This window comes from Garra rufa, chromosome 5, assembly GCF_049309525.1.
Source record: "Garra rufa chromosome 5, GarRuf1.0, whole genome shotgun sequence".
Taxonomy (NCBI): Eukaryota; Metazoa; Chordata; class Actinopteri; order Cypriniformes; family Cyprinidae; genus Garra; species Garra rufa.
In genome coordinates this window covers 5506474-5533396 of record NC_133365.1, presented here as the reverse complement: position 1 = coordinate 5533396, position 26923 = coordinate 5506474, and the positions used below count along the sequence as shown (strand labels likewise).

Sequence of the window (26923 nt, the reverse complement as noted above, 5' to 3'; positions counted from 1 at the left end):
GAATCTAGAATATATGCAAGTTTCATTTTTTGAATTAAGTTACAATACTTTTTCACGATATTCAAATTTGTTGGGATCTATATAATGGTTGTTTACAGGAGACAGGAAAAGGTATATTTGATGTTTTAGGGAGATGTGCTATAATTATAATGATTACTCACATGGAAAACTTCTGAGTAGGTGTCTTTGGAGAAACATGTCTTTGCTATTTATAACTGCAATTTAAGTCTTCTGCAGAAGTTCAGTGCACAGGATGTTCTTTTTCATCGTCTGCTGTACGCAACGCTTGCGAAACCTGCGCTGTGGTTTCCTGCATCCAGTGATGTCACACACTATATCCTCTAAACACAAGAGCTGCGAGTCAAACATCCAAACCCTGCCTAGCAACACAATGGATTCTCATCAAAACAATAGAGACACAATAGCAGTAAGATGCATATGAATTCAACCAAAAGGCTGATGAGGTTTGACTGTCAAATTTATTAACTAAAAGACATGGTGTTAAAGGAACACTCCACTTTTTTTGGAAATAGGCTCATTCTCCAACTCCCCCCGAGTTAATAAGTTGAGTTTTACCGTTTTGAAACCCATTCAGCCGTTCTCCTGTTCTGGCGATATCACTTTTAGCATAGCTTAGCATAGATCATTGAATCCTATTAGACCAATAGCATCACGTTTAAAAATGACCAACGAGTTTCCGTATTTGTCCTATTTAAAACTGGACTCTTCTGTAGTTATATCGTGTACTAAGACCAGCGGAAAATGTAAAACAGGAGCAGTAATATCACGCAGCACATGTGCAAATGCTAAAGTAGCTGGGAACTCATTTCTGATATTACTCCGCCTGCTTCGGTCATATTACGGCAGCAACCTTCCTTGACTATTACGCCGGAATGGAAGTGTAGTTCCTAATCTTATCGGCCTAGAAAATCGCAGCTTTACATTTCCGCTGGTCTTAGTACACGATATAACTACAGAAGAGTCAAGTTTTAAACAGGACAAATATTGAAACTCGTTGGTCATTTTTAAACGTGATGCTATCGGTCTCATAGGATTCAATGATCTATGCTAAGCTATGCTAAAAGCGATATCGCCAGAACAGGAGAACGGCTGAATGGATTTCAAAACGGTAAAACTCAACTTATTAACTGTGAAATGAAACACCACAGGTCTCACAAACCGCTCAAGACACACTAGTGTTTTCTAAAGATGTATTCTGATGAAGGGCCATATCAGTAGGTTATGAATGAACATTTGTTAGATTAGTTAGGCAGATCTTGTTCTCTTCAGTCCAGGCACACAGATGTGCTCCTCATAGAGCTTCATGTCCGCCGGTGAGTTTGTGGAACAGCTCCTCGTTGAGGACGTCGCTCTGCTCTCGGCTGCGGGTGGACATGAAGATGTATCCGCCGATGTACTCGTGCACGATCTTACAGTCCGCCGTCACGCAGCTGAAGGCGATGTTCACGTTTCCATCAAACTCAATGGCCACCTGAGACACAGACGGCAGTTTATCATCTCACTCAGTCATATTTATATCAACTCCACACAGCTGACTCTCTCAGGAATATAGAGACAGACCTGTTTGATGTCCCAGTTGACGTTCCATTGCCTCATGGTGTTGTATCTCCAGGTCTTCACAACATCTCCGACGCTCAGGTCGATGCGGATCAGACGATTGTTGGCGATGCCCAGCACCTCATCCTTACGGCAACCTTTGAACCTGCGTATGTGAGCACACAGTAACATCAGCTGTTCGTGACGGCACTCACAATCTGATATTATTTAGAGTATATTTCTGAACGCTACTCCTCCTAGAGCTTTCACCAAACCCAGCCCAGCTCTTCAGACTGATCTCACTTATAGTTTTCAGAAAATTGAAGATTAAAAATCATAAAAACCCACAGACAACTGGCTAATCATGTTGCAAGCATGCTAGCAACTTGCTAATCACAATAGAAACATGTTAACAAAGTGCTAGCAACTTGCTAGTAATGCTAGAAACATGCTAGCAACTTGCTAATCACAATAGAAACATGTTAACACAGTGCTAGCAACTTGCTAGTAATGCTAGAAACATGCTAGCAACTTGCTAATGACATGCTAATAATGCAAGTAACAATAATTATGCTAGAAAACATGCTAAACATGCTAAAAACTTGTTAATCATGCTAGAAACGTGCTAATCACATGCTAGTAACTTGATAATTTGTTAAAATGATAAAATGTTAGAATCATCAACTGCATTCTAATCATGCTAGCAACTTGCTAGTCAGTCTAGAAACATGTTAGAAACATGATAGCAACTCATTAGTAATGGTAGAAACATGCTAGCAAATTGTTAATCATGCTAAAAACATGCTAATAACTTGTTAATCATAATAGAAACATGCTAGCAACTTGCTAGTCAGGCTAGAAACATGCAACTTGTTAATCATGCTAGAAGCGAATAATGCAAGTAACATTAATCATGCTAGAAACATGCTAAACATGATAGTAACTTGTTAATCATGATAGAAACATGCTAGCAACATGCTAACGTGTTAATCATGCTAGAAATATGCTAGAAACTTGCTAATGACATGCTAGTAACTTGATAATCCTGCTAGAAACATTTTAGAATCATGCTAACTACATTCTAATCATGCTAGCAACATGCTAATCATCTAATCTATATCTATATAAAGTTCAAAACTTTGAGCTTAGTAAACTCTGTGTACACAAACAATGTTCTCAATGCTGGAGTTCATGTGTAGAGACCCAGGCAATACTTCCAGCAAATTTTCATGGTGTGTCGAGTCTTCTTAGTGTTGTTAAAATATCGATTTTGATGCGCTCAAAGTTATGCCCCTAGTTCTCCCATTCACTGGCCATTGACCACAAAACTAAATCACGGTCAATCTCAAAAACGGCTCGTTTGTCGTAATTATGCTTTTAGATATATGTTTGTCTCATTTACAGTAAAATAAAAACAGCCCAGGTTGCATTTTGGCAATAGTTATCCTTTAATCCAGGTTTAGTCTAAGCCCTGTCTATGAAACCAGGCCTTAATATTCTGGAATATCAGCAATAAAGGCTTTAATGATGTACGTTCTCACTTTGGCACATCAGTTTATAGTATATCACTGGGTCTGAACACATTGCAGTAATTAGAAGTGAAAACTTAATATTCATTGTCATTTCGTTATTATTTGTGTTTGGGTTTTCCCATGAAACAAACACAAAGTCAATTCCACTGTTTTCAAATGCATGTCAAGTTCAGTTGCAGCTTTTCTTGGTTCATTATGAAAACTGCCAAGTAAGTTTCCATTTAGTCTGCACCAACTTTGGGTTTTAGGCACCATGAAAGTGGTTTGGCTTTTAATATTCCAAAAATAACCAGAGAAGGTCATGTTCTGGTTTAGAGATCTCAACCTGAAATTTGACCAATCAGCTATGAGCAAAGTGACACATGTCTGACACAAGCCCCTCCTCCTGTTTCTCTTGATCTGAATTAAAGGGCACTACAGAGTTAAAAAACTTTTAAAAATAAAAAATCATCTGGCTTTTTATCAAAGATTATTTATTATAATTGTTTCATATGATTTATATAATTATTATATCCTTAATCCATTACAAAAGCCAATAATAGTGATAATATGCGATATAAATACGCTTTAGGATCAATATCAAGCTGTAAACGTGACTACTGCACTTGGGTTCTCACACCTCTCATTGTTCAGTGGACTTAATTGTTACAGAGGCTCTCTATACTTTTTTTCATCTTGCTGTGTGAACCTTCTAACCTTGAGTGAATCACACATTGCTGGTTTCACACTTTCATGTTTGTACGCTTCATGAACTCATGGCGAAAAGCCTGCGTTGACAAAGCTGATGATCATCATCATGGTACAAATAAAGCCAAACTGGATTGGTTTTGTCAACTCAAACTAGAGTTTGTTCATGATAGTACACATCCATGGTGTTCCCTCTAAACTAAACAAACAAATAAAAAACAGGTGCATGACACCCCTACAGGACTGAACTCACCTGACTACGATATAAGAGAGGCCAAAGTCAGGAAGAGCCTGCCAGATCTGAAGGAACTTCTGAATGGCGTCTGTTAATGAGAGCTGAGCCACGTTCTGATAGGCCTCCAGGATCCTCGGCGCCAACTGAACAATCACAGACAAACCAAGAACAAAACAATGATCAAAAGAAGATTTATAATACACTTGATTTTCATTAGTAGAATACGTTTTCTTGCAGTCAGTAGATTGTCTGTCAGGGACCATCAAAATAAACTGTTAGCTTATATTAAACAGATAGTTGAATATTCTGATGGCTGCTAGTTGACATGACACTTGTATTCTGAATGCGGTACCTGCTTGGGTTTGTACTTCTTCTGGTAGCGTGGAGAGACGAGGCTGTGTGTGTTGATGCTTTCATCCGTCTGAGCGGTGTTGGTACTCGGTGTGGTTTTCTGCATGGCCAAGAACGACTGGATACTCTGCACCTCGCTGGAGAAGGAGCTGTCCGCTAAAGTCTTGCCTTTCGACGCCAAACGACACGCTGCCATCCACCGGCTGTACTGCTGCTCCTGGAACAACACAGAGAGTCAGGGTCTTCCTATAGTTTTATGTAAACACGACGTTCTGCTGTCCGGTGTTGGTGAACCTTGCTGTACAGGCCTGCTCCTACAGAAGATCTGGGATTGCATTTTTGTGGTGCCATCAGCCAGTTAGCTTTTTAAAAGTTTGTTCCAAAGAGACTGCATCTTATATTTCTGGCACTACAGAAAGTTCTAACAGTTCTGGTGTCTAACAAAGTCAAAGCCACCAATGGTCTTCACAATCTACCTAGGATTTTCCGAAAGCTTGAGTAGATTGTAAAGACTAGGACATACAGGTCTAGTGTGCATTATTGATGCCAGGCCAGTAGTTGGCAATGTCAGTTTATAAAGAATCACTACAGCTAACAGTTTATAGGAGAACATAAGTCTAAGTGGACATCCATGACATGCGGAGTCCCACAAGGCTCAATTCTGGCGCCGCTGTTGTTCAGCCTGTATATGCTCCCACTAAGTCAAATAATGAGAAAGAACCAAATAGCATATCACAGCTATGCAGATGATACCCAGATTTACCTAGCCTTATCGCCAAATGACTACAGCCCCATTGACTCTCTCTGCCAATGCATTGATGAAATTAACAGTTGGATGTGCCAAAACTTTTTACAGTTAAACAAGGAGAAAACGGAAGTCATTGCATTTGGAAACAAAGATGAAGTTCATAAGGTTAATGCGTACCTTGACACTAGGGGTCAAAAAACAAAAAATCAAGTCAAGAATCTGGGTGTGATTCTGGAGTCAGACCTCAGTTTCAGTAGCCATGTCAAAGCAGTAACTAAATCAGCATACTATCATCTTAAAAACATTGCAAGAATTAGATGTTTTGTTTCCTGTCAAGATTTGGAGAAACTTGTTCATGCCTTTATCAGCAGCAGGGTGGACTATTGTAATGGTCTCCTTCCCAAGAAGACCATTAGACAGCTGCAGCTCATACAGAACGCTGCTGCCAGGATTCTGACTAGAACCAAAAAATCAGAGCATATCACACCAGTCCTCAGGTCCTTACACTGGCTTCCAGTTATGTTTAGGATAGATTTTAAAGTACTTTTACTTGTTTATAAAGCACTCAATGGCCTAGGACCTACATACATTGCAGATATGCTCACTGAATATAAACCTAACAGACAACTCAGATCACTAGGTTCGAGTCAGTTAGTAATATCAAGGGTTCACACAAAACAAGGGGAATCCGCTTTTAGCTATTATGCCGCCCACAGTTGGAATCAGCTTCCAGATGAGATCAGATGTGCTAATACATTAGACACATTTAAATGCAGACTCCAAACTCATCTGTTCAGTTGTGCATTTATTGAATGAGCACTGTGCTACGTCCGAACAGATTGCATTATTTTATGTATAATCATTTTTACTGTTTTAATTAATTTTAAATCATTTTAAATGTTCTTAAATCTTCTGTTTTTATTGTTGTGATTATGATTTTTATATTTTGATTTTAATTCCTCTTATGTACAGCACTTTGTATTACCATTGTGTATGAAATGTGCTTTATAAATAAACTTGCCTTGCCTACAGTGCCTTGCAAAAGTATTCATACCCCTTCATTTTTTCACATTTTGTTTTGTTGCAGCATTATGTTAAACTGCTTTAAATTAGTTTTTCCCCACGTCAATTTACACTCCATACACCATAATAATGACAAAGCAAAAAACAGATTTGCAAATTTTACAAATGTATTAAAAATAAAACACTGAAATAAGTAGACTGCATAAGTATTCATACCCTTAACTCAGTCCATAGTTGAAGCAGCTTTACAGCCTCAAGTGTTTCTGGGTCTGATGTGAGCATCTTTGCACATCTGCATTTGGCAATTATCTGCCATTCTTTGCCTCACCTTTTCACCTCTCCATCTCTGTCAGCTTGGACATTTTCTAGAGTCCTAGTTGTTCCAATCGTCTTCCATTATGGAGAATGCTTCTGTCAACCTTCAATGCAGCAGATTTGTTTCTGAACTCTTCTCTAGATCATCGCCTTAACGCAAGTCTGTCACTGAGCTCTACAGGCAGTTATCTTGGTTTCTGCTCTGATCTGCATTTTCAGCTGTTAGACCTTTTCTGAGAGGTGTGTGTCTTTCTAAATCAGACTCATTCAAATGAATTTGCCACAGTTTAACTCCACTCCAAGTGTAGGAACATCTAGAAGCAATATGAATGCTCCTGAGATACATTTCCAGTGTCCCAGAAAAGGGTATGAATACTTATGCAATGGGATCTTTTCAGTCTTTTATTTCTAATAAATTTGCACAAATGATAAAAACCTATTTTTTGCTTTGCCATTATGGAGTAGGGAGTGTAGATTGATGTGGAGAAAAAAGGATTTTAATGTAGTTTAACATAAGGCAGCAACAAAATGTGAAACAAATGAAGGGGTATGAATAATTTCGCAAGGCACTGAACATACCTGTGCACATATGCATTTCTGAAGTCTGCGATTTCAAGCCCCATATGCCAGTGTTGTGTAAACGAATGGCCAAATTTTCCCATTTTCCCTTTTTAGTTGTCAGTGGCCCACATCAAGTCTGAATGTCTTTCAGTGATGTGTAATAATGATGGACTCACATGCTCACAGCGCAGGTAGACCTCATTCATGCCCTCCGGTCCGGGAATCAGCAACCTGATGCAAAACTTCTGCCCAGCAACACTCACATCAGGAGCCACCTCACAACCTGTGTTCAACAAATAGTTGTGTGTCTGTGTGGTGTTCACATAGAGGTTTTCTTAGATGAGAGTGTGCTCACCTTTAAGGTTCATCTGTTGAATTGGCTCTTTACTGCTCTCCTCTTTACTCTTGTAGTAGGAGATGGTCGTGTCCTTAAATGTAAACCAGTATTGTTTATATCCTTTCAGTGTCAGCCTCTTCGGTCTGAGAAAAGGGGATAAAGTCAGGTGTTTTTTGTAGCACTTTTCACAATGCACATTGATTCAAAGCTGCTTTACAGATTGGATCTTGTGGTTTTTACCAATTGCGGTCATTATTAATTACTAAGAATTAAGCATTAAGTTTTGTCCCAGACTTAATAATATAAAAACAGAGGTATGTATGTGGGAGGGTCTTACCGGAATATTTTCAGGTAGTCGTGTAGTTCTGGTGCCGTCATTGTTTCCTGTGTGGACACTTGAGATGTTAGAGATGCCGACAGTTCATTGGACACATAACATGCCAGTGAATCACCAAAACAGTGGTACATAAAGCTCACTGTGTTATATTTGATACTCAAACTGATGATACTTCTAAAGATTCTAAATTAGCGTTACAATTAACAGCATGATCAAAACTGCTGAACAACCTGATTGATTGCAAGTAAAAGACCTTTTAGTATAACTGTAAAAATGAATGGAATGAATGATCTACTGGCGGAACACTGGTCTGTTATTGTTGAGACATCAGTTGTGTCTTATTTTAAAGTAAACATTCCAAAGAAAAATATTTAAATTACAGCATCTCACAAAGAATAATGGTTACTTTTCTGAAATGAGATATCAATGACGCTTGTGACCGACAAACGCAACATCCGGAGGACACGGCCTTCCAAATGAGACACAGTAATGGACTTTACATTTTCACACCACGACACATGATGCTGAACAAACAAACTGTGATTGGATTTATTTGCTGTAGTCAGACTCTTGGGTGGTCCTTGTCCAATGAAAGCTGTGATGGAGTCCAGAACTTCTGCTGTCAGTCTGAAGATCTAGCTACACAAGACTAGGACTCCGGTCTGCCCTGCTCGACGTGATCCTATGATCATCTCTCAGATTTGGTCACGCTGGTGGACTGCTTCCCAGTATTCTGCCCTCCAAAGGCAAAGTGCAGTAACTACGCCAACACTGAAACTGAGAACAATGCCTTTAAAGTTTTTACGCCAGCTAGTCAAACATGTTGACACTCTCGCTTCTCTGAAACGGGACAAAACTGAACCAGGAGACTTTGCCACGAGACAAAACAGTTGTCACAAAGTCCATTTTAAGCCTTAACTCAATTTTGACCAAATGTGTAGTTACTGCACTTTGCCTTTGGAGGGCAGAATGGATCTCTGCCTGTTTATGACTCTGATGTTAACTCTCACTTAGTTAGTTTGTTTATTCAAACTGTGGTCCTGGCTCTGGTCTTGGCCTGTCTCTGGAGCTGGACTCAGGACTCAGTGGCCTCCTGAGTGTTTAGTTTTCAAGTGATTCTCAAAGTTTCTGTTCAGTATCTCTCTGCTTCTGGGTCGTCTCTTATAGAACCTGATTCACACTCCGGCCAGTACAGACCCAGGTGAGGGATCTAAATCCAGTGGTGGAATCGATGGTCTGTCTTCAGCACATCTGACTGTTGATGCTCTGCCAAATCTAGATCAAGCAGGATTTTGGGCTCCTAACACCCGCCAATGTTTGTCCTTCCCACAAGCCTAGGATTAAACACTGTTTATTGTTGTGAAGTGGGGTTCCCTCTCCAGCCACAGACATACATCATGGAGAAGCCCAAGCTGGCATATGAATGATGATTCTTGGCCACACATCACGTTCTTTCCTCCTTTTTTCCTCTTTTCCATATGTGATCTCTCTCCTCTGGTTGTGAATGAGATGCTGCTGTCCTGTGTTGCTGCTGTGCTGACAGACTGCTTAATTTTGGGGTATATCTGCATGCTTTTACCATTCCCCATCAGTCAACCTTGGCATGCTTTGGCAATGTCTATGAGGCTATGGAGTATATCTGTCTTGCTGGGCTCTGTTCTTTGGATGTTTTGACTTTGTTTGCTCTATTATTGGCCTTACTCTAAGAATGTAATCCTGTATACTGTAGTCCTCATGGTGGATCACTTCTCAAAGGCGGTCCACTTCATTCCCTTCCCAGACTCCCGTCTATAAGAGCATTGGTTCTCAACTCTGTTCCTGGGGACCCACATAGATCTATCACAAACCACAGAAGGAGCCTTTTTTCCTAGAACTATTGGCTGACATTAACACTATTTGGCGCGTTTGCACTGCAGGAATTAGTAATGTATTTAGTTCTAGGAACTCAGTTTGGGGGCACTAAATTAGCTTTTTCTTCCAAGTAGGGTCTAAATAAAGTAGGGTTATAGGGTTCTGTATCAGTCACAAAATATTACTTCTTACCCATAAGGCCCTTAATGGTTTAGCTCCTGCGTACCTAACTAGTCTCCTACTACGCTACAATCCCTCACGCTCCCTAACTAGTCTCCTACTACGCTACAATCCCTCACGCTCCCTAACTAGTCTCCTACTACGCTACAATCCCTCACGCTCCCTAACTAGTCTCCTACTACGCTACAATCCCTCACGCTCCCTAACTAGTCTCCTACTACGCTGCAATCCCTCACGCTCCCTAACTAGTCTCCTACTACGCTGCAATCCCTCACGCTCCCTAACTAGTCTCCTACTACGCTGCAATCCCTCACGCTCCCTAACTAGTCTCCTACTACGCTACAATCCCTCACGCTCCCTAACTAGTCTCCTACTACGCTACAATCCCTCACGCTCCCTAACTAGTCTCCTACTACGCTGCAATCCCTCACGCTCCCTAACTAGTCTCCTACTACGCTACAATCCCTCACGCTCCCTAACTAGTCTCCTTCCACGCTGCAATCCCTCACGCTCCCTAACTAGTCTCCTACTACGCTGCAATCCCTCACGCTCCCTAACTAGTCTCCTACTACGCTGCAATCCCTCACGCTCCCTAACTAGTCTCCTACTACGCTACAATCCCTCACGCTCCCTAACTAGTCTCCTTCCACGCTGCAATCCCTCACGCTCCCTAACTAGTCTCCTACTACGCTGCAATCCCTCACGCTCCCTAACTAGTCTCCTACTACGCTGCAATCCCTCACGCTCCCTAACTAGTCTCCTACTACGCTGCAATCCCTCACGCTCCCTAACTAGTCTCCTACTACGCTGCAATCCCTCACGCTCCCTAACTAGTCTCCTACTACGCTACGATCCCTCACGCTCCCTAACTAGTCTCCTACTACGCTGCAATCCCTCACGCTCCCTAACTAGTCTCCTACTACGCTGCAATCCCTCACGCTCCCTAACTAGTCTCCTACTACGCTGCAATCCCTCACGCTCCCTAACTAGTCTCCTACTACGCTGCAATCCCTCACGCTCCCTAACTAGTCTCCTACTACGCTGCAATCCCTCACGCTCCCTAACTAGTCTCCTACTACGCTGCAATCCCTCACGCTCCCTAACTAGTCTCCTACTACGCTACGATCCCTCACGCTCCCTAACTAGTCTCCTACTACGCTGCAATCCCTCACGCTCCCTAACTAGTCTCCTACTACGCTGCAATCCCTCACGCTCCCTAACTAGTCTCCTACTACGCTGCAATCCCTCACGCTCCCTAACTAGTCTCCTACTACGCTACAATCCCTCACGCTCCCTAACTAGTCTCCTTCCACGCTGCAATCCCTCACGCTCCCTAACTAGTCTCCTTCCACGCTGCAATCCCTCACGCTCCCTAACTAGTCTCCTACTACGCTGCAATCCCTCACGCTCCCTAACTAGTCTCCTACTACGCTACAATCCCTCACGCTCCCTAACTAGTCTCCTACTACGCTGCAATCCCTCACGCTCCCTAACTAGTCTCCTACTACGCTACAATCCCTCACGCTCCCTAACTAGTCTCCTTCCACGCTGCAATCCCTCACGCTCCCTAACTAGTCTCCTACTACGCTGCAATCCCTCACGCTCCCTAACTAGTCTCCTACTACGCTACAATCCCTCACGCTCCCTAACTAGTCTCCTTCCACGCTGCAATCCCTCACGCTCCCTAACTAGTCTCCTACTACGCTGCAATCCCTCACGCTCCCTAACTAGTCTCCTACTACGCTACAATCCCTCACGCTCCCTAACTAGTCTCCTACTACGCTGCAATCCCTCACGCTCCCTAACTAGTCTCCTACTACGCTACAATCCCTCACGCTCCCTAACTAGTCTCCTACTACGCTGCAATCCCTCACGCTCCCTAACTAGTCTCCTTCCACGCTGCAATCCCTCACGCTCCCTAACTAGTCTCCTTCCACGCTGCAATCCCTCACGCTCCCTAACTAGTCTCCTACTACGCTACAATCCCTCACGCTCCCTAACTAGTCTCCTACTACGCTGCAATCCCTCACGCTCCCTAACTAGTCTCCTTCCACGCTGCAATCCCTCACGCTCCCTAACTAGTCTCCTTCCACGCTGCAATCCCTCACGCTCCCTAACTAGTCTCCTACTACGCTGCAATCCCTCACGCTCCCTAACTAGTCTCCTACTACGCTACAATCCCTCACGCTCCCTAACTAGTCTCCTACTACGCTGCAATCCCTCACGCTCCCTAACTAGTCTCCTACTACGCTACAATCCCTCACGCTCCCTAAGGAGCAAAACTCTGGACTTTTAGTAGTACCTAGGATAGCAAAGTCCACTAAAGGAGGGAGAGCCTTTTCTCATTTGGCTCCCAAACTCTGGAATAGCCTTCCTGATAACGTTCGGGGTTCAGACACACTCTCTGTGTTTAAATCTAGATTAAAGACTCATCTCTTTATCCAAGCATTCACATAATGAATCTCATAACGTTGTACTTCAGTTACATCTGATCAAATGCACATCAACATTCTTCAGCTTGGGCAAAACACACATTTCTTTGCTTGGTTGGAACAGCAGCTACGCTAATTATTTCTCTATTTGTTTCTCTGTACTGGTTTGATCATGAGAATATGTAAATATGTGAGTGTACAGGCTGTTAAAGTGTTTTGAAGGAGTGTGTGTGTGAGGACACTGACCAGCATGTCGTCTGCACTGCTCTCTCCTTCCATTTTCACCTCCAGACACTGCAGCGCTGAATCCAGATCCTCCATAGCTGGACACGATGTCACAAACTGCTCCGTCAGAGACACTTTCCCGATGTGGTACTGATGTGATCACACACACAGATCAGAAAAACACAACTTTACAATTGTGTTAGATCTCAATGATCGCAGTGATAGATCATCAGTCATTTGTGTGGTAAGGTAAAGGATTAGATCACTTCCAGAACAAAGATGTACAGATAATGTACTCACCTCCTTGTCATCCAAGATGTTCATGTCTTTCTGCCTTTAGTCTTAAAGAAATTATGTTTTTAAGGAAAACATTTCAGGATTGTTCTCCATATAGTGGACTTCTATGGTGCCCTGAGTTTGAACTTCCAAAATGCAGTTTAAATGCAGCTTCAAAGGACTCTAAACGATCCCAGCCGAGGAAGAAGAGTCTTATCTAGTGAAACGATTGGTTATTTTCTAAAAAAAAAAATGACAATTTATACACTTTTTAACCTCAAATGCTCATCTTGTCTAGCTCTGCATGTACTCTGTGTATTCCGGTTCAAGACAGTTAGGGTATGTCTAAAAACTCCCATCTCATTTTCTCCTCCAACTTCAAAATCACCCTACATCACTGTTTTACCTTTTTTTGTAAAGTGCGTTTGATCTTCTTCTGATCTTCTACACATTCACTGGGTCGGTACTTTTGCAGCGATGTAGGACAGTTTTAAAGTTGGAGGACACAATGAGATGGGAGTTTTTAGACATACCCTAACTGTCTTGAGTAGGCACACTGCTAGACGAGATGAGCATTTGAGGTTAAAAACCATATAAACTGATTTTTTTTTTTTTTGAAAATTACAGATTGTTTCGCTAGATAAGACTCTTCTTCCTCGGCTGGGATCGTTTAGAGTCCTTTGAAGCTGCATTTAAACTGCATTTTGGAAGTTCAAACTCGGGGCACCATAGAAGTCCACTATATGGAGAACATTCCTGAAATGTTTTCCTCAAGAAACAGTTTCTTTACAACTGAAGAAAGAAAGACATGAACATCTTGGATGACAAGGGGGTGAGTAAATGATCTGTAAAGGTTTGTTCTGGAAGTGAGCTTCTCCTCAATATCTGTTCTTCATCATCTCTACCTGTAAGGCAGCAAAGACCATCATCTCCTCCTCAGTGCACTCGATCTCCTCCAGCAGGATGGCCCACCTCGCCTGTTCATACAGCTGCGTCAGGCGCACCGCGTCAGTCTGGAAGATACATACACATGGTTTTCAGGATTTATATAAAGGAAAAACAGAAAGATTTAGATAAATGTAAATAACAATGTAATGTTTATTGTTTGTAACAAGATTCTAAGATTTACCAACTATAGAGACGATCAGTGTTGGGGGTAATGCAAGTTACCTAATAATATGTTACTTTTTCCAAGTAACTAGTAAAGTAACGCATTACTTTTTAATTGACAAGAAAATACCTGAGTTACTTTTTCAAATAACCTTTCCCCTCATTTATTGATTAAAAGCTCTGCTGTCCTCATGTTGAGAAAAATCAAGAGTAAGGTGTTACTTTAATTCTAGAATTTTCTACTTTTCTCTAATCCTGAGGCTTTTGCTGTGAAAAGGCTTTTACATTTGCCAAAAATAGAACTTTTTATATTAAAAACATACAAGCAAGCCCTGCCCAGATTTAAAAAGTAACGCAAAAGTAACGCAACGCATTACTTTCCATAAAAAGTAACTAAGTAACGTAATTAGTTACTTTCTTAGGGAGTAACTCAATATCGTAACGCATTACTTTTAAAAGTAAATTCTCACTGGAAATAAGTTTGTATTGTAAATGTTATGCCATGGACAGGACTAATGTGGTTTGGTGTGACTGTACCTACCTGCGGCGTGATGTTATGAAAGGTGTAGTATTTGAAACGCAGTGCGAGTTTATCGTTTTCTTTGACTCCCTGTTGTAGAAGAGAACGGGACGAATCCAACCACCTGAGATTAGAGATTACACACACATGAGCATCTTATTCACAATATGTGCATTTGGGGCATGAAGTGTAGATTGATGTCAAAAAAACTAAAATAAGACAAGCAACAAGAAATGATAAAGTGAAGCCCACCTGCTGTTGATGTGTGCTTTCTCCATGATGTTAGTCGAGCGATAGAGTTTAGCGATGGTCTCTGGAGCCGGAGCCGGCTGACTGACCGACAGCATCTTATACACAGACTCCATTTCAGGCGCTTCCGCAAAGAAAGCAGGCATGCCGTTGGCAAGCGTCGGGATGGTGCCTATAATTGCACAAATCAACAAATATCTATACATTAGAGGTGGGCGAATGGCAAAAATCACCATTTTTTTTTCAGAAATATCACGATTTTTATCATGATTCTTTGTCATGTTGGTTTTACTATTTTGCAAGTTGTCTGAGCAGTAAAGCCAAACTAATTTCCATATTTTATAACTAGAAACCGTACAAGGTCACAAAATATAAAATAAAAAGTATGGCAGATGTTTAGGCCAAAGAGGGCAAAGATAAAAATCTTTGACTATGTTTTATCTTTGTTATTAAAAAACAAGAACAAAAAAAGGCTACATGTTACAAATACACATAATATACACATAAAACAAACAGTGCTTTATTTTTTCTAAGGAACAGTAGCTGTATGTATCAGTAGCATTCAAGAAATTGAATTAACAAATATAAAAATAAAACAGTATATACACTATAAACATAAATTAGACATTGACTCTTATTAAAACAACTGTATTCAAGAGCAGTGAGTGATTTTTTCTTTGTTTTGTTTTATTAGCCTACCATCACCCAGAAATAACAAGTCTGTCTATTCACTCTCAAGTTTGGTTTTAAACATAAAACTGTTGAACATAAAACTTATTTTGAAGAATGTGGGTCACCAAACAGTTGCTGGTTCTCCAGTATTTTAATTATTCCTCCCACTATCAAAGGGACCAGCTACTGTACTGTTTTATCCATATTCTTTAAAATATATTATTTTGTGTTCAGCGCTAGAAAAACAATAATAGAGGTTTTGGACAACAAGTGAGTGAGTCATTTTTTCTTTAATGACAATCATCAGCATGTTCAGTTCTGTCTCTTTAAGAGCTGTCTATTATCCATAGGTGCACATTCATTTTTACTTTAGACTTAACCAACTGTGTTTATATTGAATCCTTCTGTGTTTTTGACAGTATTAGCCAATCAGATGTGAAAGATAACACAAATGAAATAACGTTATTTAACCCGCAAGGCTTTAAAGCACGTGCAAATAATGCAGTTTAGTGATTGTGAATAAGTGCAGTGTCCCGTGAGTGAATATATGTTGTGTTGTACAGTATATTGAGACGGAGACACACTTTAGCATGATAATACCATATTTATTCAAAAGCAGATCATGGAGACATTATAATCATCCACAATCAGAAACATCGTATCAGACACCCCTGTTAAACAGTGCATTTTCACTATCAGAGCAGCTTTACCTGACCTTACGGTAAATGAATATAGTGTAAGCATACTTCGAGCTGGTCTTTATGTGTACAGGTGTGTGTTGAGACTCACCTGAAGGCAGTGGTGCTCGTGTGATGTCACACAGCTCTTCCTCCACATCTTTATCTTTCTTCTTCTTCTTCTCTCCTGCTGGCCACAGTAGGGACAGTTCCTCTGGCCGCCGAATGTCTGAAGAAGAGAAAACAAAAGCAGTCATGTACAAAAGTCAAACTACGAAAGCTGCAGAGCTTTCATTTACTAGAAGTTTTGGCTGGAAAATACAAGCTAGATGAGTTAAACACTGCAAAAAATACTTTTCTTACTTTGATTTTTTGTCTTGTTTCCAGCCAGAATATCTAAAAATTTTCTAGACGAGTACAAATGATTGTCTTGTTTTCAGAAAAACAACTCAAAATTAAGCTATGCCAATGGGGTAAGAAATCAAATGCATTATTTTTCTTTCCCCATTGGCAGATTTTTTAGCTTGTTTCAAGTAAAAACTCACTTCATTTGGACTTGTTTTTTCTGAGAACAAGACAATCATTTGTTCTAGTCTAGAAAACCTTCTTGATTTAAGAACTTTTAGATCTTTTGGCTGGAAACAAGATAAAAAATCAAAGTAAGAAAAGCCTGTTTTGCAGCTGGTCTGCTGATGGTCTCACTCAGGAGTTTGCAGATGCCCATGACGGTGCGGAAGACGGGGCTGGAGAAGCAGACTCTGGTGCGGAGGGCGATGCCGCTGGGCAGGAGGAGGCGCAGGGGCTTGTGTTGCGGCGTGAGGCAGAGACGGGCGTCTGCGTGGATCCCGCATTTATCCAGCGTCCAGGACGGCTTCAGTAGCCACTGCTGCTTCTGTTCCCACCACAGAGCGTGATCCGACCAGTCCTTCTTTATTTCTGGAGAACAGAGGAAAATCTGTCATCAGTCTCATCTCCTTCCAAACCAATATGATTGATTTTCATCTGTGGAACACAAAAGAGTTGAGGTCAAAAGTTTACATCCCCCTGCTAATTGTAATTAGTTTACCAAAATAAGAGGAATCATGCAAAATGCAGGTTATTGTTTATTTAGTACCGACCTGAATAAGATATTTCACATAAAAGACGTTTACATTTAGTCCACAAGAGAAAATAATAGTTGAATTTATCAAAGTTCACATACGCTTGATTCTTAACACTGTGTTGTTCTCTGAATGATCCACAGCTGTGTTTTTTTTTTTTTTGTTTAGTGATAGTTGTTCATGAGTCCCTTGTTTGTCCGGAACAGTTAAACTGTCTGCTGTTCTTCAGAAAAATCCTTCAGCTCTCACAAATTCTTTGGTTTTCCAGCATTTTTGTGTGTTTGAACCCTTTCCAACAATGACTGTATGATTTTGAGATCCATCTTTTCACACTGAGGACAACTGAGAGACTCATATGCAACTATTACAGAAGGTTCAAACACTCACTGATGCTCCAGAAGGAAAAACATGCATTAAGAGCCGGGGGTGAAAACTTTTGAACAGAATGGAGATGTGTACATTTGTCTTATTTTGCCTAATTAGCATATTTTCTCATTTAGTAATGCCATTTAGAAGCTACTGAAGATACATGTTTTCCAGAATACAAAATCAGTTACATTTTTTTCAAATTCAAAAGTTTTCACCCCCGGCTCTTAATGCATGGTTTTTCCTTCTGGAGCATCAGTGAGTGTTTGAACCTTCTGTAATAGTTGCATATGAGTCCCTCAGTTGTCCTCCTTTGGCATCTCAAAATCATACAGTCGTTGTTGGAAAGGGTTCAAATAGACAAAGATTTTTCTGAAGAGCAGCAGACAGTTTAACTGTTCCGGACAAACAAGAGACTCATGAACAACTATCACTAAACAAAAAAACACACAGCAGTGGATCATTCAGAGAACAACACAGTAGTAAAAATCAAGGGTTGTAATCTTTTTATAAATTCAGCTATTATTTTCTCTTGTGGACTAAATGTAAACATCTTTAATGTGAAATATCTTATTCAGTTCAGTACTAAATAAACGATAACATGCGTTTTGTATGATTCCTCTTATTTTGGTAAAATGAACATTTTGCAGATTCTGAAAGGGGGTGTAAACTTCTGACCTCAACTGTAAATAACCCCTCACAGAGGTCAGGAACAACATCTGAGAATTTTTTGACAAACAAAATTACACTCAAATAATCAAAGACACTGAAAATCTAACTTAAATAAGACAAATGTAGTCTTAACTGGAGATCATAATTAGCAGCATGTGGACAAATAATACAAGCATGTAGAAAAGAGTTAGGAAATGGATCTGAGACTTTTGCATAAATATATGATGTAAAATCTCAGACATGGACTCACGTGACTTCTCCACGACTCTGAGGATGACTCCGCCGATGTGCAGATCTGAGGTGACACTGATTTTAAGAGGAGGAGCCTCGGGCCCCAGTTCCTCCACAGAGACGGACAGATCCCACACCGCCATTCTGCTCTGAACACACATGCCATCTCAGCTCTTTCACTTTCATAGTTTGCCATTCAGTATGTTTAACCTGCTCTAACTAGCTGGAAACAGCACAATGACAGATATGTGCTTGACAAATGAAACATCGGCAATGTCTGTTAATATATCCTTGTGCACATAACACACAATGTTTGGTAAGCTGAATTACTAGAAACTAAACTGCAAAAAATGCTTTTCTTAGATTTTTTTTCTTGTTTTTTCCGCCAAAATATCTAAGATTTTCTAGACCAGTAAAAATGATTGGGTTAGGGTTGCTTGAAACAAGCTAAATAATCTGCCAACGGGCTAAAAAAAATAATCTTGTTTTCTGTTTGAAATAAAATTATTTTTTACGCTATTGGCAGATTATTTATCTTGCTCTAAGCAAAAACTCACTTAATTTTAACTTTTTATTTCTGAAAACAAGACAATCATTTTTTTCTCGTCTAGAAAATCCTTCTTGATTTAAGAATTTGTAGATATTTTGGCTGGAAACAAGACAAAACATCTCAGTAAGAAAAGCATTTTTTGCAGTTTGAACAATACAACAATAGACCTTCAAATGTGTTGTTAATTCTTTCAAACAAATAACATAAAACAGCACACATTATTGTATTTAAAAAAGGTTACATTTAAAACATTCTAACATTAGATGTTACATTCTGATGTTAAATCCACCAGTTTTGTAAGGGATTATTCTATAGTCTATAGAGTATTTAATGCAATTTCATCAGAAGTAACTGTAATTGAATTACGGAAAAATGAAAAGTAATCCCTTACTTTACATTTTCAAGGGAAAAGTAATTAAATTACAGTAATGAATTAAAATTTTTCTAAATGGAGATTTGTACATCATCTTAAAGCTAAATAAATCATCTTTCCATTGATGTATGGTTTGTTAGGACCATATTTAATTGACATACAACTATTTGAAAATCTGAGGGTGCGAAAAAATCTAAATATTGAGAAAATCACCTTTAACGTCGCCAAAATGAAGTTCTTAGCAATGCATATTACTAATCAAAAATTTAATTTTGATGTTTACAAAATATATTCATGAAGCGTGATCTTTACTAATATATTCCTATTGATTTTGTCATTAAAGAAAAATTAATAGTTTTGACCCATACAAATACACTACAAATATACCCATGCTACTTAAGACTCTTTTTTAGTTTTGTGCTCCAGGGTCACATTTGTACACAGAGAGATTCCTATAAACTATTTAAATGTAAATCTAATTATAACTTTCCTTGTGTGGAAATACTTTGCATAAGGCCTTTTTTAACTTTCTCAGCACATTTGTTCTTCTCTAAAATGCTAAACTGTGCTTGATTGTTTTATTCCGTTTGCAAAATAAATAAATATGTTACATAAATCAATTTTACATTATATGGAATCACTGCAAAAAATGGTTTTCTAGCTTCGATTTTTTGTCTTGTTTCCAGACAAAATATCTAAAAATACTTAAATCAAGAAGGATTTTCTAGACAAGTAAAAATTGTTGTCTTGTTTTTAGTAAAAACAAGTCAAAATTAGGTGAGTTTTTGCTTAAAACAAGCAAAATAATCTGCCAATGGGGTAAGAAAAAAAAATCTTATTTCAAGCAGACAACTAGATTATTTTTCTTACCCCATTGGCAGATTATTTTGCTTGTTTTAAGCAAAAACTCACTTAATTTTGACTTGTTTTTACTAAAAAACAAGACAACAATTTTTACTTGTCTAGAAAATCCTTCCTGATTCAAGAATTTGTAGAAATTTTGTCTGGAAACAAGACAGAAAATCTAAGTAAGAAAAGCATTTTTTGCAGTGATCACACAATTGTCAAAGACATGAATTCAATCTCAGAAAAGGAAATGAATAATCATGCTGTTTGCATTTTTAATGTGATCAGTGGCCTTTGCCTTTTCTTTTAAATATTAACACAAATCCTTCAGATATCAGTCAGATCACATGCAGCAGGAATATCTGACTCTTGGATTATTCTAAAACACAAGCGTGAGGACTGTCTGTGAGAGCAGAAAGGTGTGAGTCGTAGGCCTGAAGGCCATGTGTGTGCATCCCTCTCTTCTCGTCTGAACATCCCACCTTCCTTTCTCTGCTGTGCTGCATTAGTTTTCTCAGTTTCTTACCTCGTACGCTTGTGGTTCCAGCAAATGTTGAGCGATGTACAGACTACGCCCTTGTTCTCTGGCACTTTCTGTCAGTCTCTCTCCTGAACTTGTGAGACATGTGCTACTTCCTCCCTCTTCTCTTCTCTTCTCTTTCTGTCTTTCTCTGCTGAGCTTTCTCTCGTCAACAGCTCTTCTCTTTTTCAGGCTGATTTCTTAAGGGTTCAGCTGACCATAAATAGGTTTCTCTTCCTCTTCCTGTCAGAGATGCTCTTTTGAAATGAAACAAAGGCATGCACACCAAGGCATGTTGGTTTGGTTATGTATGTATGTATGTATGTATGTATTTGTTTATTTTATATATATATATATATAAGACAGGCTTCCTCAATATAGTTTATTAAATGTGACTTTTCCTAAGATTAATGCACTTATATATCAACTTTTATCCATATAAACATATAACTACACAGTGCTCTCTGCTGGCTAGATTGTGCAGCAGCACCATCATGGACAAATATAAGGTGCTTTTTAACACCTGCTGATTTCCAGAGGTTTTTGAGCCATGCTTCATTATTTTTGTTAGTTGTTACAATAACCTCCTACTACTTATAGATATGATGTGACACGCACACAATGATGTATGCGTGCAATTTCCCACAAATTCTGTCCTGACAGCTCTAAAATAAGCAATAAGCCCCATGTCACTGTGGTTTTCTAACAGCTAAGGGGCATTGTTAGACACAACGCTGTTATACATTTACAGTAAACCACGGCGACATGGGGCTTATTGCTTTTATAAAAAGGTTATTCCAAGTACATAGTAGGGTTTCACAAAATAAAACTGAAGAAATAAAGTGTAACGATGTTAATAAAAACATTCTTCAAATGATGTAGTTCCTCTGAAACGGTTGTGGTCGCAACAAAGTAACTTTATAACAGCTTTGAACGTGGCTCAACCAATCAGAATCGAGGACCAGAACTACGGAAGGGATTTTCGAATTTTAAATAAATTAATTAAAAATGTTTTGACAAATTAAAGTCAAATAAAGGCGAGATTTACTGAGGATCTCATTTCATCACTTCAGAAAAAACGTTGAGCTTATAAGAAACACTATTGTTTTTTGTTTGTTTTTGGGGAATAAAACGTATAAAATCAAGCTAATTCTATCTGAACGAATCCCTCTGTAATAATCTTCAGGATATAGACAGGAGCACAAATGTAAAGTGTGGTGTGTGTAAGTGCTGCTGAAGTGGAGATTTATGGCTCAGTGTAGGAGAAACAACTCTTGGTCTTTGAAAATCTGTATTGTAATTGAAACACAAATAGATAAAGTGCTATAAAAGAAACACTTAAGTGTCTTTTGGGTGTTTTCTTTCCACTAGTCTGAAAAAACACTTTATGAAACAGCAAAAAGCCCCAAATCTCAAACTTGATAGGAGCATGAAAAAACATTCATACAGGTTTGGAACACCCCATGAAATCAAAATTGAACTTTTTTTTGATTTAAGTATATATATATATAGCCTTAAGGTTATCTGTAAGCTAGTGTGGTCCAAAGCAATGACAAAACTGCCATTTTTTTCTAAACTTACAGTCTCTCATTTCCACTAATATGGATCAACAATTTTTTTTTTTTTTTTTTTTTAAGCAAACAGCAAGTGTTCATTAATTTATTTATTATTTCATCATTAATAAAATAATCATGGCTGCCAAAAGTGGTGACACACTTAATCATTATCTTTTATGCAATGAAAAACAAGACAATTGTTTTTGGACAATGTTTTTTTTTTTACTGCACTTTCCTTTCTACAACATTTGTTTTATTTGCATTTCAAATGATTTTATACTGCAGCAGGAAAGTTTCAACAGCTGAACATTTAAACTTCTGGATCAACAATTTTGATGACATCACCCTGGACTTCAGCTTCTCATCAAACCTTCTGTCCAATCAAATGCTCTCTAGAGTCAGAAGTGTCCCGCCCCCAACACTAGAAATAGATGCTGAAACTGCGGCTAAATCAGTCACTTCTTCAGTGTTAGTGTTTCCTGTACAGTGAATGGCACGTAGTGCACTACATAGGGATCGATTCAGACAATGTTGGGCCAAATATAGTCTGGTTTCGGGCCGTCTAACACTAACCCCAGGACATGATAACAGCATTTTCATTTGTAGGTTTTTTATTTTTTAGTTTCTCTATTTGGTAAACCAGGATTGCTAAAACATTGGCTCTAACAGTTCAGCAGATGATCACGTGTTTGCTAAATTTAGCTAATTCTTCACTTTTCTGCATTGCACTATTACCAGTGTTATGTTTTTACCCCTTTTGCATTATAAAAAAAAAAAAAAAAAGTTACACATAGGTACAAAATGGAAAAAATTGTCCATGTCCAAAAACTGTCATAAAAATATGATTTATTAATATTTTTTTCCTCTTTCACTGATGATCTTTTCACTGATGGCATTTATTTTTTTATGTAATGTTAAGAGTTAAAAAAATTATAATATGCCAAATTTGAATAAAATGTCACAATCTAGTAGAAACCAGTAAAAATGTCAGATGTGAAGCCTTGCTGATGGAATGAATGTCTGTTAGCAAATATTGGATCATTTTATAGTCATTTGGCCCTGGGTTAAAAAAAATTGCAGTTTCAATGTGGACATTTTTGTCCTTAAGGTCCTGAGTCTGAGTATTTTTTGTACGGAAGATAAAATAGATTTTTTGAAGGAAATGAGAGTGGAAAATTAATTTCAATGAAAATAAACACCTGAGCCAAAATGTATGCAGTTGGCATTAACACAGACACACTTAACACAAAAAACAAAACTCAAATGGACAAAAATGTCCATAAGGGTTAAAGTATTTAACACTGCACAAATGATTCTTGAATTATTGTGATCACTAGGAGGTGGTAACATAAAAAATATTTTAATATTAGTTGCTAATTTTGGTGCTTTATACATTATATTTTATAATGTTTTATGTTTCATTGCATGATATAATTTTTTTATATAGTCTGAGTGTTTAATGCAATTACATTAGAAGTAACTAAATTACAATTTCTAAAAAAAAAAAAAAAAAAAAAAAAAAAAGCTCACATGCAGCATAGTCCTGTGGTTATATAAGATGGTTATATACTGCAGATTGTATTATGTTCCATAGGTAATCATGCTCAAATATTAAACAATTTACAGAAAATAAAAACACTCCAAGTATTACGGTAGTGCTCCATCACACAATGAACGCATGTCACAAACGTCACACAACTTCATGGATCCAGAACTATTTTATTAAACTGATGTTGCATTGCAATAACGATGAAGCTGAAATCACAGTCGGTTCATGGATCGCAAACTACGAACCGAAGCCGAACGGGTGGAGGCAGATTAGCTCGAACCTCTGATCCACCCACGAATACAAGTGCATTATATAGTAGAATAAGAGCGACGCATTCACATTCAGAGACAGACAGGTTTCTAACAGGCCTACTGTGTGGAAAATAATCAGAGATGGCACAACACTTCCTCCCCTCTCCTCCAAAACACACAACAAACTAAACCATAATGAGATTGAATCTGCCAAATACTGACAAGTACAAAAAATAGGTACAAAACATAAAAATAATAAAACTGCTGTTAACATGAACGCTCAAAACCCACTGACTGTGCTCTCAGATCTTTCATTTTAATGAACAAGAAAATCTCCAAAAACCATGATAGCTGGTTCTAGTGAATGCAGAGCTGAGCAAATACCAACTGTGCCATATATTTAATCCAATTAAGACAAAAGAAAGAAAGAAAACACACAGGTTGGGAGGAGAAGGGTTCGGTGCCTGTTTTATTTGGGGAATAATCTGTTTGGACTGCCGTCATCTGTCGGAGTCTTCTGTTCTGTAGATGAATAATGTCCTGGGCTTCTTCTGCTTCCTCTGATCACCGAATCGCTATTAGCCCAATATCTATCAGTTTCTGGATTTTCTGAGCGATGACGGGGTTCTTTAGATGACTAGATGGACAGAGAAGAAGACAGCAGAAGTAATGAGACATGCACAAATCTGACACATTTAAACCATATGACAGTCACAAATTCAAGAACATATTTATGATGCAACTATTGTGCTAAGGGCTCATCGGAGGCCCATTTTCCACAAGTTCATATGATTCTTTAGGGTCTTGATGAGAAGTCTCTAATATACAGTACAGACCAAACGTTTGGACACACCTTCTCATTCAGGTCTTTTGGTCTGTACTGTAGATATGAATTCAACTGAAAAAAGCGGATTTTCCAAAAGATGAGCAAAAATCTAGAAAAGCTGTAATGTTTTCTTACTCGCTGAGGGCCTGTGGGTCTTTCTGCATCTGCTCTAAGATTATGCGCATGGCCGGATCGCTCATGATCTGCTGCACCTCGGGGTCAGACATGGCCCTCCGCTTCACATCTTCTGGACTGTCGTTACGCGTGGCTTGGCTCACCATACAGCGCTGCAGACCCTCTGTGGCCTCCTGCAGGAGAAACATCAGGTTAATATGTCAGGTTCACCAGCACCATCCTGCCGGAGAGATCAGAGATCTTCAGTACCTTCGAGTTGGAGTCCAGCTCCAGAGCTTTCTGGTACACATCCATCGCTTTGGAGAAGTCCTTCATCGCCTCCAGCGCCGCTCCCTTACGTGTGTAACCCTTAACTGAAGAGCGAGTGGAGAGAGTGAGGCGTTTGCAAAATACATAAACGTACAGTCACATGGAAGCAGAGATAACAGAGCATAATAGAGCACTTACTGAAGCTAGGGTCCAGTTTGATGCACTCCTCACAGTCCTGATCAACAGACAGAGCTGATGGTTAACAGTAGCTACGTTTACATTTTAGTTACTTTTTTGCAAAAAAAAAAAAAAAAAAAAAAAAAAAGGAAATGCCATTTATAGATATACTTTCTCATGAGTTAACCTTTTTCATCTAACATTAGCACATAAATTCTATATGGAGAGCTCAAATGTTTGGAAACACCGTGTCGAGAAAAGGGGCTTTAACCCAAATACCTAATGTTTTTGTACAAAAAGTAGCTACACAATTTTACAGTAATTCATTTTGGCTTGATAGCTTCTATTTTCATTCTAGTTTTGTTCCGAGTTCTGTTCTACTCTTAAATCTAAAGGATTTGTTGTGAAGTGAGGGGAAGTAAAATAGCATGGTTTTTCAATATGTTTGACTGACTGTATTTTATTATGACAATGAACAGGTGGTGTTGTCCAGTTTGTAATGCTTAATCACTTGATTTTTTTTTTTATCCCTTATAAAAAGTAAATGACTTACAATACTGTATTTGTATGTATTTGCATACATTCACAATAAAAACAAATCATTGCGCTTTTGTAAACTAAAACGAAAAACTGAATGCTGCGGTCTTAAAAATGAAACGAAATTCTAGGCTGCTATTGTTGCACTGTTTTTTTTTCTTTGGTTTTGTTAATTTATTAATTAGTTAGAATTTTATTGTTATTTAACATGATCTTGTCGGTTAACGGTTAATAAAGGCTTAACGAGAAATAAAACAGCTGAAATGAACATTCCTATTTCCAATACGGCCTAATGAATGTTAATCAGAAAAATAATAATAATAATAATAAAACTGCACCTGTTTTTGATTATCGCTTGATGCTAAAGTATCTAAACAGTCTATAGGCTATAAGTACAAAAAAAATATATCATAAGACTCATTAATAAAAATAATTGTATGTATGACTATACAGTTAAATAACAGCCTATATAATAAAGTTTTGTTTCAAATGGATTAAGAACAGGATACTAGCTAATGTAGTTTGCGCAGTAAGTGAAATTATGAATGGAAACAGCTCAAGGGAAACTTTTTTTGCGATACACCAAAACTTATGCGACAGTTCGTTTTTTTTTTTTTAGATATCACACAGAATACACATGTGCATCACAGAGATGAGACAAGATGAGCATTTTATGTTAAAAAACTGCTATTTGTTTCAAAAACAACTGATCGTTTCATTAGATTAGACCCTTCTTCCTCGTCTGGGATCGTTCAGAGCTCTTTGAAGCTGCATTTTGGACGTTTAAACTTGGGGCACCATAGAAGTCCACCTTATGGAGAGAAATGTTTTCTTCAAAAAAGCAATTTCTTTACGACTGAAGGAAAAAAGAAGATCTTGGATGACAAGGGAGTACATTATCTGTAAATGTTTGTTCTGGAAGTGAACTACTCCTTTAAAGTGTTAATGATGTTCAATTTCTCAGAAGGCTTTAATATGATGCCGCTCTGAAATCTGAATCAGAAGCACTGAATGGGGAAACATTAATGACAGATGATAATGGGTGTTCAGTCTATCTGTGAGTGAGAAACAGTACCTTGAGGGCCAGCTGGAACTCCAGGAGTTTGGTGT

The 26923-nt window shown here is 38.6% G+C and overlaps 2 protein-coding genes across 2 annotated transcripts in view; both read right to left on the bottom strand.

The window, feature by feature from the left end:
• Positions 1-478: 478 nt before the first annotated feature.
• fermt3a (FERM domain containing kindlin 3a) lies at positions 479-20670 on the bottom strand. The gene is made up of 15 exons (XM_073840370.1): positions 20540-20670; positions 18264-18393; positions 16578-16811; positions 15988-16104; positions 14530-14698; positions 14299-14401; positions 13553-13660; positions 12393-12521; positions 7684-7730; positions 7365-7489; positions 7186-7292; positions 4364-4579; positions 4030-4154; positions 1582-1723; positions 479-1492 (listed from the first exon to the last, which is right to left on the bottom strand). Exons 2-15 carry the CDS (start codon positions 18385-18387, stop codon positions 1313-1315), a joined length of 1926 nt encoding a protein of 641 aa, XP_073696471.1. The 5' UTR covers positions 18388-18393; positions 20540-20670; the 3' UTR covers positions 479-1312.
• A 3118-nt stretch (positions 20671-23788) lies between these two features.
• The window catches only part of stip1 (stress-induced phosphoprotein 1), a 12739-nt gene continuing 9604 nt past the window's right edge, over positions 23789-26923 (bottom strand). Inside the window, exons 9-13 of the mRNA XM_073839452.1 lie at positions 26889-26921; positions 25298-25334; positions 25100-25203; positions 24851-25023; positions 23789-24526 (exon numbers count right to left, since the gene is read on the bottom strand). Of these exons, the coding sequence (XP_073695553.1) occupies positions 24454-24526; positions 24851-25023; positions 25100-25203; positions 25298-25334; positions 26889-26921 (420 nt within the window). The 3' untranslated portion in view covers positions 23789-24453. The remainder of the gene's footprint in view (positions 24527-24850; positions 25024-25099; positions 25204-25297; positions 25335-26888; positions 26922-26923) is intronic.